The sequence below is a fragment of the Thalassophryne amazonica genome, chromosome 17 (assembly GCF_902500255.1).
Source record: "Thalassophryne amazonica chromosome 17, fThaAma1.1, whole genome shotgun sequence".
Classification (NCBI taxonomy): Eukaryota; Metazoa; Chordata; class Actinopteri; order Batrachoidiformes; family Batrachoididae; genus Thalassophryne; species Thalassophryne amazonica.
In genome coordinates, this window is record NC_047119.1 from 1,180,832 (window position 1) to 1,194,055 (window position 13,224).

The window sequence follows — 13,224 nt, forward strand, 5'->3', positions numbered from 1 at the left end:
CTGTTTTGAGAAATGTGAAGTTAGCGACACCAGCAACCATAGTCAATTGTCTTCCGGGGGCCAGAGCAGGCGACATTGAAGGAAATTTGAAACTGCTGGCTAAGGCTAAGCGTAAATTTGGTAAGATTGTAATTCACGTCGGCAGTAATGACACCCGGTTACGCCAATCGGAGGTCACTAAAATTAACATTAAATCGGTGTGTAACTTTGCAAAAACAATGTCGGACTCTGTAGTTTTCTCTGGGCCCCTCCCCAATCAGACCGGGAGTGACATGTTTAGCCGCATGTTCTCCTTGAATTGCTGGCTGTCTGAGTGGTGTCCAAAAAATGAGGTGGGCTTCATAGATAATTGGCAAAGCTTCTGGGGAAAACCTGGTCTTGTTAGGAGAGACGGCATCCATCCCACTTTGGATGGAGCAGCTCTCATTTCTAGAAATCTGGCTAATTTTCTTAAATCCTCCAAACCGTGACTATCCAGGGTTGGGACCAGGAAGCAGAGTTGTAGTCTTACACACCTCTCTGCAGCTTCTCTCCCCCTGCCATCCCCTCATTACCCCATCCCCGTAGAGACGGTGCCTGCTCCCAGACCACCAATAACCAGCAAAAATCTATTTAAGCATAAAAATTCAAAAAGAAAAAAATAATATAGCACCTTCAACTGCACCACAGACTAAAACAGTTAAATGTGGTCTATTAAACATTAGGTCTCTCTCTTCTAAGTCCCTGTTGGTAAATGATATAATAATTGATCAACATATTGATTTATTCTGCCTAACAGAAACCTGGTTACAGCAGGATGAATATGTTAGTTTAAATGAGTCAACACCCCCGAGTCACACTAACTGTCAGAACGCTCGTAGCACGGGCCGGGGCGGAGGATTAGCAGCAATCTTCCATTCCAGCTTATTAATTAATCAAAAACCCAGACAGAGCTTTAATTCATTTGAAAGCTTGTCTCTTAGTCTTTCTTGTCCATCCAAATTGGAAGTCCCAAAAACCAGTTTTATTTGTTATTATCTATCGTCCACCTGGTCGTTACTGTGAGTTTCTCTGTGAATTTTCAGACCTTTTGTCTGACTTAGTGCTTAGCTCAGATAAGATAATTATAGTGGGCGATTTTAACATCCACACAGATGCTGAGAATGACAGCCTCAACACTGCATTTAATCTATTATTAGACTCTATTGGCTTTGCTCAAAAAGTAAATGAGTCCACCCACCACTTTAATCATATCTTAGATCTTGTTCTGACTTATGGTATGGAAATAGAAGACTTAACAGTATTCCCTGAAAACTCCCTTCTGTCTGATCATTTTTTAATAACATTTACATTTACTCTGATGGACTACCCAGCAGTGGGGAATAAGTTTCATTACACTAGAAGTCTTTCAGAAAGCGCTGTAACTAGGTTTAAGGATATGATTCCTTCTTTATGTTCTCTAATGCCATATAACAACACAGTGCAGAGTAGCTACCTAAACTCTGTAAGGGAGATAGAGTATCTCGTCAATAGTTTTACATCCTCATTGAAGACAACTTTGGATGCTGTAGCTCCTCTGAAAAAGAGAGCTTTAAATCAGAAGTGTCTGACTCCATGGTATAACTCTCAAACTCGTAGCTTAAAGCAGATAACCCGTAAGTTGGAGAGGAAATGGCGTCTCACTAATTTAGAAGATCTTCACTTAGCCTGGAAAAAGAGTCTGTTGCTCTATAAAAAAGCCCTCCGTAAAGCTAGGACATCTTTCTACTCATCACTAATTGAAGAAAATAAGAACAACCCCAGGTTTCTTTTCAGCACTGTAGCCAGGCTGACAAAGAGTCAGAGCTCTATTGAGCTGAGTATTCCATTAACTTTAACTAGTAATGACTTCATGACTTTCTTTGCTAACAAAATTTTAACTATTAGAGAAAAAATTACTCATAACCATCCCAAAGACGTATCGTTATCTTTGGCTGCTATCAGTGATGCCGGTATTTGGTTAGACTCTTTCTCTCCGATTGTTCTGTCTGAGTTATTTTCATTAGTTACTTCATCCAAACCATCAACATGTTTATTAGACCCCATTCCTACCAGGCTGCTCAAGGAAGCCCTACCATTATTTAATGCTTCAATCTTAAATATGATCAATCTATCTTTGTTAGTTGGCTATGTACCACAGGCTTTTAAGGTGGCAGTAATTAAACCATTACTTAAAAAGCCATCACTTGACCCAGCTATCTTAGCTAATTATAGGCCAATCTCCAACCTTCCTTTTCTCTCAAAAATTCTTGAAAGGGTAGTTGTAAAACAGCTAACTGATCATCTGCAGAGGAATGGTCTATTTGAAGAGTTTCAGTCAGGTTTTAGAATTCATCATAGTACAGAAACAGCATTAGTGAAGGTTACAAATGATCTTCTTATGGCCTCGGACAGTGGACTCATCTCTGTGCTTGTTCTGTTAGACCTCAGTGCTGCTTTTGATACTGTTGACCATAAAATTTTATTACAGAGATTAGAGCATGCCATAGAAAGGCACTGCGCTGCGGTGGTTTGAATCATATTTGTCTAATAGATTACAATTTGTTCATGTAAATGGGGAATCTTCTTCACAGACTAAAGTTAATTATGGAGTTCCACAAGGTTCTGTGCTAGGACCAATTTTATTCACTTTATATATGCTTCCCTTAGGCAGTATTATTAGACGGTATTGCTTAAATTTTCATTGTTACGCAGATGATACCCAGCTTTATCTATCCATGAAGCCAGAGGACACACACCAATTAGCTAAACTGCAGGATTGTCTTACAGACATAAAGACATGGATGACCTCTAATTTCCTGCTTTTAAACTCAGATAAAACTGAAGTTATTGTACTTGGCCCCACAAATCTTAGAAACATGGTGTCTAACCAGATCCTTACTCTGGATGGCATTACCCTGACCTCTAGTAATACTGTGAGAAATCTTGGAGTCATTTTTGATCAGGATATGTCATTCAAAGCGCATATTAAACAAATATGTAGGACTGCTTTTTTGCATTTACGCAATATCTCTAAAATCAGAAAGGTCTTGTCTCAGAGTGATGCTGAAAAACTAATTCATGCATTTATTTCCTCTAGGCTGGACTATTGTAATTCATTATTATCAGGTTGTCCTAAAAGTTCCCTAAAAAGCCTTCAGTTAATTCAAAATGCTGCAGCTAGAGTACTGACGGGGACTAGAAGGAGAGAGCATATCTCACCCATATTGGCCTCTCTTCATTGGCTTCCTGTTAATTCTAGAATAGAATTTAAAATTCTTCTTCTTACTTATAAGGTTTTGAATAATCAGGTCCCATCTTATCTTAGGGACCTCGTAGTACCATATCACCCCAATAGAGCGCTTCGCTCTCAGACTGCAGGCTTACTTGTAGTTCCTAGGGTTTGTAAGAGTAGAATGGGAGGCAGAGCCTTCAGCTTTCAGGCTCCTCTCCTGTGGAACCAGCTCCCAATTCAGATCAGGGAGACAGACACCCTCTCTACTTTTAAGATTAGGCTTAAAACTTTCCTTTTTGCTAAAGCTTATAGTTAGGGCTGGATCAGGTGACCCTGAACCATCCCTTAGTTATGCTGCTATAGACGTAAACTGCTGGGGGGTTCCCATGATGCACTGTTTCTTTCTCTTTTTGCTCTGTATGCACCACTCTGCATTTAATCATTAGTGATCGATCTCTGCTCCCCTCCACAGCATGTCTTTTTCCTGGTTCTCTCCCTCAGCCCCAACCAGTCCCAGCAGAAGACTGCCCCTCCCTGAGCCTGGTTCTGCTGGAGGTTTCTTCCTGTTAAAAGGGAGTTTTTCCTTCCCACTGTAGCCAAGTGCTTGCTCACAGGGGGTCGTTTTGACCGTTGGGGTTTTACATCATTATTGTATGGCCTTGCCTTACAATATAAAGCGCCTTGGGGCAACTGTTTGTTGTGATTTGGCGCTATATAAAAAAAAAATTGATTGATTGATTGATAAGGAATCAGTTCGATAAGCGGAATCGATAATGGTATTGATAGATAAAATCTTATCAATATCCATTCCTACACTGGACCAAGAACCATCATTTCAGTCTTATCAGAGTTTAAAAATAGGAAGTTTCTAGACGTCCAGCTTCTCACTGATGCAAGGCAATCTTCTAAGGATTTTATGTGAATACGATTACCAGCAGTTATTGGCATGTACAACCCCTGGCAAAAATTATGGAATCACCAGCCTCGGAGGATGTTCATTCAGTTGTTTAATTTTGTAGAAAAAAAGCAGATCACAGACATGACACAAAACTAAAGTCATTTCAAATGGCAACTTTCTGGCTTTAAGAAACACTGTAAGAAATCAGGAAAAATAATTGTGGCAGTCAGTAACGGTTACTTTTTTAGACCAAGCAGAGGGAAAAAAATATGGAATCACTCAATTCTGAGGAAAAAATTATGGAATCACCCTGTAAATTTTCATCCCCCAAATTAACACCTGCATCAAATCAGATCTGCTCATTGACATTGACCCTATGTGTCTTTCTGCAAGGAATGTTTTTGCAGTTTTTGCTCTATAGCAAGATGCATTATCATCTTGAAAAATGATTTCATCATCCCCAAACATCCTTTCAATTGTCCAAAATATCAACATAAACTTGTGCATTTATTGATGATGTAATGACAGCCATCTCCCCAGTGCCTTTACCTGACATGCAGCCCCATATCATCAATGACTGTGGAAATTTACATGTTCTCTTCAGGCAGTTATCTTTAGAAATCTCATTGGAATGGCACCAAACAAAAGTTCCAGCATCATCACCTTGCCCAATGCAGATTCGAGATTCATGACTGAATATGACTTTCATCCAGTCATCCACAGTCCACGATTGCTTTTCCTTAGCCCATTGTAACCTTGTTTTTTTCTGTTTAGGTGTTAATGATGGCGTTCGTTTAGCTTTTCTGTATGTAAATCCCATTTCCTTTAGGCGGTTTCTTACAGTTCGGTCACAGACGTTGACTCCAGCTTCCTCCCATTCGTTCCTCATTTGTTTTGTTGTACATTTTTCGATTTTTGACACATATTGCTTTAAGTTTTCTGTCTTGACGCTTTGATGTCTTCCTTGGTCTACCAGTATGTTTGCCTTTAACACCCTTCCCATGCCTGACTCCGTGGTATAACTCACAAACTTGTAGCTTAAAGCAGATAACCCGTAAGTTGGAGAGGAAATGGCGTCTCACTAATTTAGAAGATCTTCACTTAGCCTGGAAAAAGAGCCTGTTGCTCTATAAAAAAGCCCTCCGTAAAGCTAGGACATCTTTCTACTCATCACTAATTGAAGAAAATAAGAACAACCCCAGGTTTCTTTTCAGCACTGTAGCCAGGCTGACAAAGAGTCAGAGCTCTATTGAGCTGAGTATTCCTTTAACTTTAACTAGTAATGACTTCATAACTTTCTTTGCTAACAAAATTTTAACTATTAGAGAAAAAATTACTCATAACCATCCCAAAGACGTATCGTTATCTTTGGCTGCTTTCAGTGATGCCGGTATTTGGTTAGACTCTTTCTCTCCGATTGTTCTGTCTGAGTTATTTTCATTAGTTACTTCATCCAAACCATCACCATGTTTATTAGACCCCATTCCTACCAGGCTGCTCAAGGAAGCCCTACCATTATTTAATGCTTCGATCTTAAATATGATCAATCTATCTTTGTTAGTTGGCTATGAACCACAGGCTTTTAAGGTGGCAGTAATTAAACCATTACTTAAAAAGCCATCACTTGACCCAGCTATCTTAGCTAATTATAGGCCAATCTCCAACCTTCCTTTTCTCTCAAAAATTCTTGAAAGGGTAGTTGTAAAACAGCTAACTGATCATCTGCAGAGGAATGGTCTATTTGAAGAGTTTCAGTCAGGTTTTAGAATTCATCATAGTACAGAAACAGCATTAGTGAAGGTTACAAATGATCTTCTTATGGCCTCGGACAGTGGACTCATCTCTGTGCTTGTTCTGTTAGACCTCAGTGCTGCTTTTGATACTGTTGACCATAAAATTTTATTACAGAGATTAGAGCATGCCATAGGTATTAAAGGCACTGCGCTGTGGTGGTTTGAATCATATTTGTCTAATAGATTACAATTTGTTCATGTAAATGGGGAATCTTCTTCACAGACTAAAGTTAATTATGGAGTTCCACAAGGTTCTGTGCTAGGACCAATTTTATTCACTTTATACATGCTTCCCTTAGGCAGTATTATTAGACGGTATTGCTTAAATTTTCATTGTTACGCAGATGATACCCAGCTTTATCTATCCATGAAGCCAGAGGACACACACCAATTAGTTAAACTGCAGGATTGTCTTACAGACATAAAGACATGGATGACCTCTAATTTCCTGCTTTTAAACTCAGATAAAACTGAAGTTATTGTACTTGGAGAGCTGTTGCACCATGTGGACTGACATGAATCATGGCTCCAACACGAGAGATGTCAATTGAAACAAAGGAGAGGATTATCAAACTCTTAAAAGAGGGTAAATCATCACGCAGTGTTGCAAAAGATGTTGGTTGTTCCCAGTCAGCTGTGTCTAAACTCTGGACCAAATACAAACAATCAATCAATCAATCAATTTTTTTATATAGCGCCAAATCACAACAAACAGTTGCCCCAAGGCGCTTTATATTGTAAGGCAAGGCCATACAATAATTATGTAAAACCCCAACGGTCAAAACGACCCCCTGTGAGCAAGCACTTGGCTACAGTGGGAAGGAAAAACTCCCTTTTAACAGGAAGAAACCTCCAGCAGAACCAGGCTCAGGGAGGGGCAGTCTTCTGCTGGGACTGGTTGGGGCTGAGGGAGAGAACCAGGAAAAAGACATGCTGTGGAGGGGAGCAGAGATTTAAAATTTTATGGTAACAGTATCAAAAGCAGCACTGAGGTCTAACAGAACAAGCACAGAGATGAGTCCACTGTCTGAGGCCATAAGAAGATCATTTGTAACCTTCACTAATGCTGTTTCTGTACTATGATGAATTCTAAAACCTGACTGAAACTCTTCAAATAGACCATTCCTCTGCAGATGATCAGTTAGCTGTTTTACAACTACCCTTTCAAGAATTTTTAAGAGAAAAGGAAAGTTGGAGATTGGCCTATAATTAGCTAAGATAGGTGGGTCAAGTGATGGCTTTTTAAGTAATGGTTTAATTACTGCCACCTTAAAAGCCTGTGGTACATAGCCAACTAATAAAGATAGATTGATCATATTTAAGATCGAAGCATTAAATTTATAATTTATATTTATAATTTATTATTTATAACATCTGCTGTTGTCTAACAACAACAGGGATCCACTCAAGGACTATTTATCACTTCCACAGTCTGCATCACTGTTACTGAGGGTGCAAAAGTGACCTTTTCATGACCTCTGCTGCTACACAGCACAAACAGACCTCAAAAACATCATGAATGTCAATGGAGTACAAGCAATGCCCCCCCGCCCCCCCCCCAATCACTGACAAACCATATTCACCCATATTGGCCTCTCTTCATTGGCTTCCTGTTAATTCTAGAATAGAATTTAAAATTCTTCTTCTTACTTATAAGGTTTTGAATAATCAGGTCCCATCTTATCTTAGGGACCTCATAGTACCATATCACCCCAATAGAGCGCTTTGCTCTCAGACTGCAGGCTTACTTGTAGTTCCTAGGGTTTGTAAGAGTAGAATGGGAGGCAGAGCCTTCAGCTTTCAGGCTCCTCTCCTGTGGAACCAGCTCCCAATTCGGATCAGGGAGCCAGACACCCTCTCTACTTTTAAGATTAGGCTTAAAACTTTCCTTTTTGCTAAAGCTTATAGTTAGGGCTGGATCAGGTGACCTTGAACCATCCCTTAGTTATGCTGCTATAGACTTAGACTGCTGGGGGGTTCCCATAATGCACTGTTTCTTTCTCTTTTTGCTCTGTGCACCACTCTGCATTTAATCATTAGTGATTGATCTCTGCTCCCCTCCACAGCATGTCTTTTTCCTGGTTCTCTCCCTCAGCCCCAACCAGTCCCAGCAGAAGACTGCCCCTCCCTGAGCCTGGTTCTGCTGGAGGTTTCTTCCTGTTAAAAGGGAGTTTTTCCTTCCAACTGTCGCCAAGTGCTTGCTCACAGGGGGTCGTTTTGTCCGTTGGGGTTTTTCTGTAATTATTGTATGGCTTTTGCCTTCCAATATAAAGCGCCTTGGGGCAACTGTTTGTTGTGATTTGGCGCTATATAAATAAAATTGATTTGATTTGAAACTTCATGACATGAATTTGTGACACTGTAACCAGCGTTGGAGTTTCTCAACCTGCCAAGTACCTATTTCTCACAAATCTGAGCTCCAGTACCATCTTCAGGTGGCAAGAATTATTCGCTGCTTTTGGGTTGTCAAGTGTTAATAAACCAACTATTTGGCTCGTGGCTGCTGACTGTCTACTTTCCGTCCTGACTTTTGGAAGTGTGATAAGCATGTTGGCACAATAATGGGATGTATGCCGTTTACATCAAGCTGTATTTATACTTTGTTAAAGCACAAGTTCAGGTATAATGGGTATTTCATACGTTAGCCACCCTTTTGTGTTTTAATACATCTGTTTTGGCAAAATGATTTCCTTTAGTGGTTTTCAAGCTTCAGCACCTATGGGACAGAAAAGTAATTCTCTGAAGAAAGGAAAAGGCAACTGCAGGGAAAGTAAAAGTGACAGGGACAGACGAAGGAGACCTACGACGATAATCTACGTACAAGAGGGTGTGGGCACATGAGGACCAGCAACCAGCTTTGACTCCCTTCATGGAACAAATGGAGTAGTAAAATTGTGTTTTCAAACCTGTTGAAGTTAATTGTTGGGTAGTTATGATACTCTGCATTGGGGCTGGAGGTGTTGCGGTGAGGAAAAGTGCAGAAAAACGCATTAGCGAGTAGGCAGGAAATCTGAACTTGTGACAGGGTGATGGATGCAGTTTGCCCCGCCTGAAGCAGCGGGATGGCCTGTAATCACGAACAAACACGTCACCATTATTATCCATGTGAGCAAAGTCCAGCCCACTTCAGGTCTTTGGATCCAGTGTTTTACCTTCATCACATAGTCAGGCAGCATTAAAGCCAACGCTGCCATCTTAGGGAAGAGTGCGGAGAAGTCGTTCTCCACGTCAGGGACACGCTGCAAACGGGTACAAACATAGTGACTAAATGATGAGTCATGAAATGGATGGTTCAATGTTACATAGTGAACACAGAAACTAACCTTAACAAACATGTAGAGAGCATCAAAGGACCACTGACCGCTATACTTTGGGTTATAGCGGAGAACAGCTTGCTGGTGAGAGACATGTTGAAACAGCAACATGAAGCTTTTCATTCTCTCCATGGCTCAAATTATACAAACACACAAATAAATTTAAAAATAGTGAAACGTAAGCTGCTGATGTACCGCCACTTCATCTGCTGTCACTTCTGCTTTCTTGGCGAGAGCCCCCAGATGCCCTGAGATCAAGTCCCACCTCCTCACCTTGGTGGATTTCTAAGATCACACAAATAATGTACATCATTGAAACCTGTTTTGTCTTCAATAAGGATGTTGTACAAAAAACATTAAAATTTCTTGGGCATCCAAATGAACAGAGATATTTGGTAAAAACAAACAAAACCTTTCAGCATCACCATGCACCTTTGGCCAACAAGTTCTTTCGTATCATTGAGGAAGCAATTTATCTTGGTTTCCCCATTTACCTCGAGGTCACCACAGCAGAGCCAACACGGATCTGGATGTAAGTAAGTTAAGTAAGCTTTATTTATATAGCACCTTTCACAGACCAAGGTCATAAAGTGCTTCACACGATATAAATAGACAATAAAAACAACACATACAAATATAGAACAACAAAATAAATTGACACTAAAATGCCAGTTTAAAAAAATGTGTCTTTAGTTGCTGTCTAAAAACATCCACAGAATCCAGTGAGCGAAGAGAACAGGGAAGCTCATTCCAGAGGCGAGGTGCCACAGTTTTAAAAGATCTGTCCCCTCGAGTTTTAAAACAAGTTCGGGGAACCATCAGCAGGTTCTGATTGGAAGATTTGACTAAATTCTCTTCCTAACACAATTCCAGATATACATGAAGAATGGTGGCCTTCTGTTTGGAAGGAAGGAAACCTGACTGCTTACGCCACAGTACTGCCACAAGCTCGTTCATATCATTTGTCCCCATCACACTACAGGCCGAATGACAGTTTGACCATGGGGAGGTGTCTGTTGTATGGCTGGGGGGCCTGGCTGCCTTTTTGTTTCTGTCTTTTGTTTTTCCTTCCAGGTGGCTTGCATTTGGGACTGAGTGGCTGTGTTGCTGAGGTTATCAGGACCTCACCCTGATCACCTGCGGCTCGTCAGGACTCACAGCTGAGGTGCATCTACATGGATTGGAACATGGTGGCATTTAAGACTGGAGTATACAGTGTGTATTTGCCGGAGACTCGACCTTGTGACCAGACGGGTGAGATCGTCGTCTCGGGAGCCATCTCATCATCAGTGGATGCAGAGAACGTCCAGGGTTTGATGTACGGTCTGTGAAAGAGGAGGGGGTGAGGTCTCACGCTCGTCAGCACACTTCCTGAGGTACGTTAGATTTTGTGACTAACATTTATACAGTCAGTAAATGTGGTGTCCCTCACACCTTTATTATATTGAGCTGTATGTTAGTCATGTATCGGCTTCCACTGCAGTGGAGTTTTGTGAACTGGATGTTCCATGCCTGCAGGTTGGGAAGCTGATTAGTAATCAAGCCAGGAAGTGTTTGCTGTTTGTACACCTTTAAGTGTTCTCTCTGTGTGTAGAGTGTGGACTCACATAATGGTTCCTTCTTTCACAGACTCGGTTTGTTGCGGCCACCTGGGGGGTGTCGGCGGGGTCCTTGGGTCCGAACAGCTTCTGGCTCCGGACCGTTAGCGCTGCTGGGAGCGCACCACGCCAGACCGCACTTTGTTATTTTTGTATCACTGTTATGTATTAAATTCAGTTAGCCTTTGTACCGCGCTCTGCTTATTTCATACTGGGTCCTTCAAACGCTGGTCGGTTCTCCGAGCTGCGTCCGACACATAACAGTAGTCTTGGCCAAACATCACGGACCCAGCGGTAGCAGAGACGGTAACGCGCCGGGAAGGCGGCAGCAGACGTTCAGAAGTTATCCGGATCAGTTGCGGGTGCTCTCCGCCCGGATGGTGCGCGTTGGAGAACCCATTACCAAATACTGATTTGAGCGCTCATGCAGCCGTGTTCCTGTGTTGTGCCTTATCCGTGGGTCGTGGTGGAGTGTGACTGGCGACGGCTTCGCGTCACGCTCCGACCGGATAAGAGGTTTAAACGGGAGCTGCAAGAGTGTGTCTGTAATGGGTGCACGCGCACGGCGGAGCTCTGTGGCACGGGTCGCTGTGCTTCCCGTGTGACAGTTGTAGCCCCGTTGCCCCGGATGAAGATAACTACTGCGTCTGTTGTGTCAGCTCCGGTGTTATTTAGTTGAATCACATTTTTGGTTGTGTGTTGCTCACAGCTGCGCACAGAAAAGCAGCTCGTTTGTTTTCTCTGTCACCAAAGGGGGTTTTTTATTTTTAGCACTCTGGCTCCCTCTGTTGGTGACTGAGTCACATTACCGTCAAGCTCTTAAGTTGGAACAGGTGTGTTCCATTTGTTTGAGCTTGACGGTATAAATCACTTCTTTGTTTTGTGTTAGTTCATTTTGTGTGGGTGTTTTTTGAGTTGGTTTTTGTGTGGGATTTTATTTTTTGTTTTTCACTATTTAGTGTCTGGGGTCGTGACCCTGCAGTTCTGCCAAAAAAAAAAAAAAAAAAAAAAAAAAAAAGGGACCCGAGCAACCTTATGTCAGTCTGTTAGTCTTTCTTTTTATTTATTTATTTTTTTTTTCAGTTTCACCTCCCAGGGTTTGATGGGATGGTCCCCTAGGGGGTCATGGGGGGGGGGGGGGGGGGGGGTATTTGGGTTGTTGTTTTTTCTTTCTTTTTTTTGTTTTTGGTTATGCCCTCTCTTCTCCTCTGGCTCCAGCCGTGTGAGCCGTAGTGTCGGCGTTGCTGGAGTGGTGCAGTGTGGTTATGCTGGGCGTTTCCCAGGTAACCTCTGCACCTGGGGGGGGGGTGTTTTCCCCCCAGTTTCCGCCCTCAGGGTTTGACTGTGGTGTCCTCTGGGGGGGAAAAAAGGCTGTGGGTCCATCTAGCCATAGGCGGCCGGGGCTGGGTCCGTTGGTCGTGAGGGGAGGCGTCTCCTGGGGTTGACGAGTGGTCCTCTGGGAGGCGCTGGGAGTCCCCGTGGGTGACGTTGGATCCCAGAGGGACCTCGGCTGTGGTTATTACTCCTGGAGCTGGCGGGAAGTCCTCTGGGGGGTGTTGGTCCCTGCATGTCGTTTGGGGGGGGGGGGGGGTGTTTTAGCGCTTTTATTTGTAAGCTTAAGTTTGGGGTTTTTCTTTTCTCCTCATCCCGGGGTTTGATGGGACGGTCCCCTGGTGAGGGGGGGGTGGTCTGGTTGTTTGTGTTTGTCTTTTTTGTTTTGTGACTAATGACCGCACATGGTTGGATAAAGGCTGACCGCACAGGTTTAAGAACTCCTGGCCACACCTGTGCTAAGTGACGGACAGAAACAAAGGCAAGGATGCAGCCAGAGGAGAGGACATCAACCATTCTGTGGGAAGACGAATGCAGATGCGGTTTCCAGCCATGGTCCCTGGAGGGGGGTGTTTCTCCTGGGCCAGGTTTGTGTGGTCGCCGGGAGGCTTCCCGTGAGGGTGGGGTACTGTTGTATGGCTGGGGGGCCTGGCTGCCTTTTTGTTTCTGTCTTTTGTTTTTCCTTCCAGGTGGCTTGCATTTGGGACTGAGTGGCTGTGTTGCTGAGGTTATCAGGACCTCACCCTGATCACCTGCGGCTCGTCAGGACTCACAGCTGAGGTGCATCTATATGGATTGGAACATGGTGGCATTTAAGACTGGAGTATACAGTGTGTATTTGCCGGAGACTCGACCTTGTGACCAGACGGGTGAGATCGTCGTCTCGGGAGCCATCTCATCATCAGTGGATGCAGAGAACGTCCAGGGTTTGATGCACAGTCTGTGAAAGAGGAGGGGGTGAGGTCTCACGCTCGTCAGCACACTTCCTGAGGTACGTTAGATTTTGTGACTAACATTTATACAGTCAGTAAATGTGGTGTCCCTCACACCTTTATTA

The 13,224-nt window shown here is 42.9% G+C and overlaps 1 protein-coding gene across 2 annotated transcripts in view; it reads right to left on the reverse strand.

The window, feature by feature from the left end:
• Window positions 1-13,224, reverse strand: part of pargl (poly (ADP-ribose) glycohydrolase, like) — a 41,069-nt gene that overhangs the window by 11,249 nt on the left and 16,596 nt on the right. For both annotated transcript variants that reach the window (XM_034192559.1, XM_034192560.1), the window contains exons 4-7: window positions 9,433-9,522; window positions 9,247-9,318; window positions 9,076-9,162; window positions 8,830-8,990 (exon numbers count right to left, since the gene is read on the reverse strand). In XM_034192559.1, the coding sequence (XP_034048450.1) occupies window positions 8,830-8,990; window positions 9,076-9,162; window positions 9,247-9,318; window positions 9,433-9,522 (410 nt within the window). The remainder of the gene's footprint in view (window positions 1-8,829; window positions 8,991-9,075; window positions 9,163-9,246; window positions 9,319-9,432; window positions 9,523-13,224) is intronic.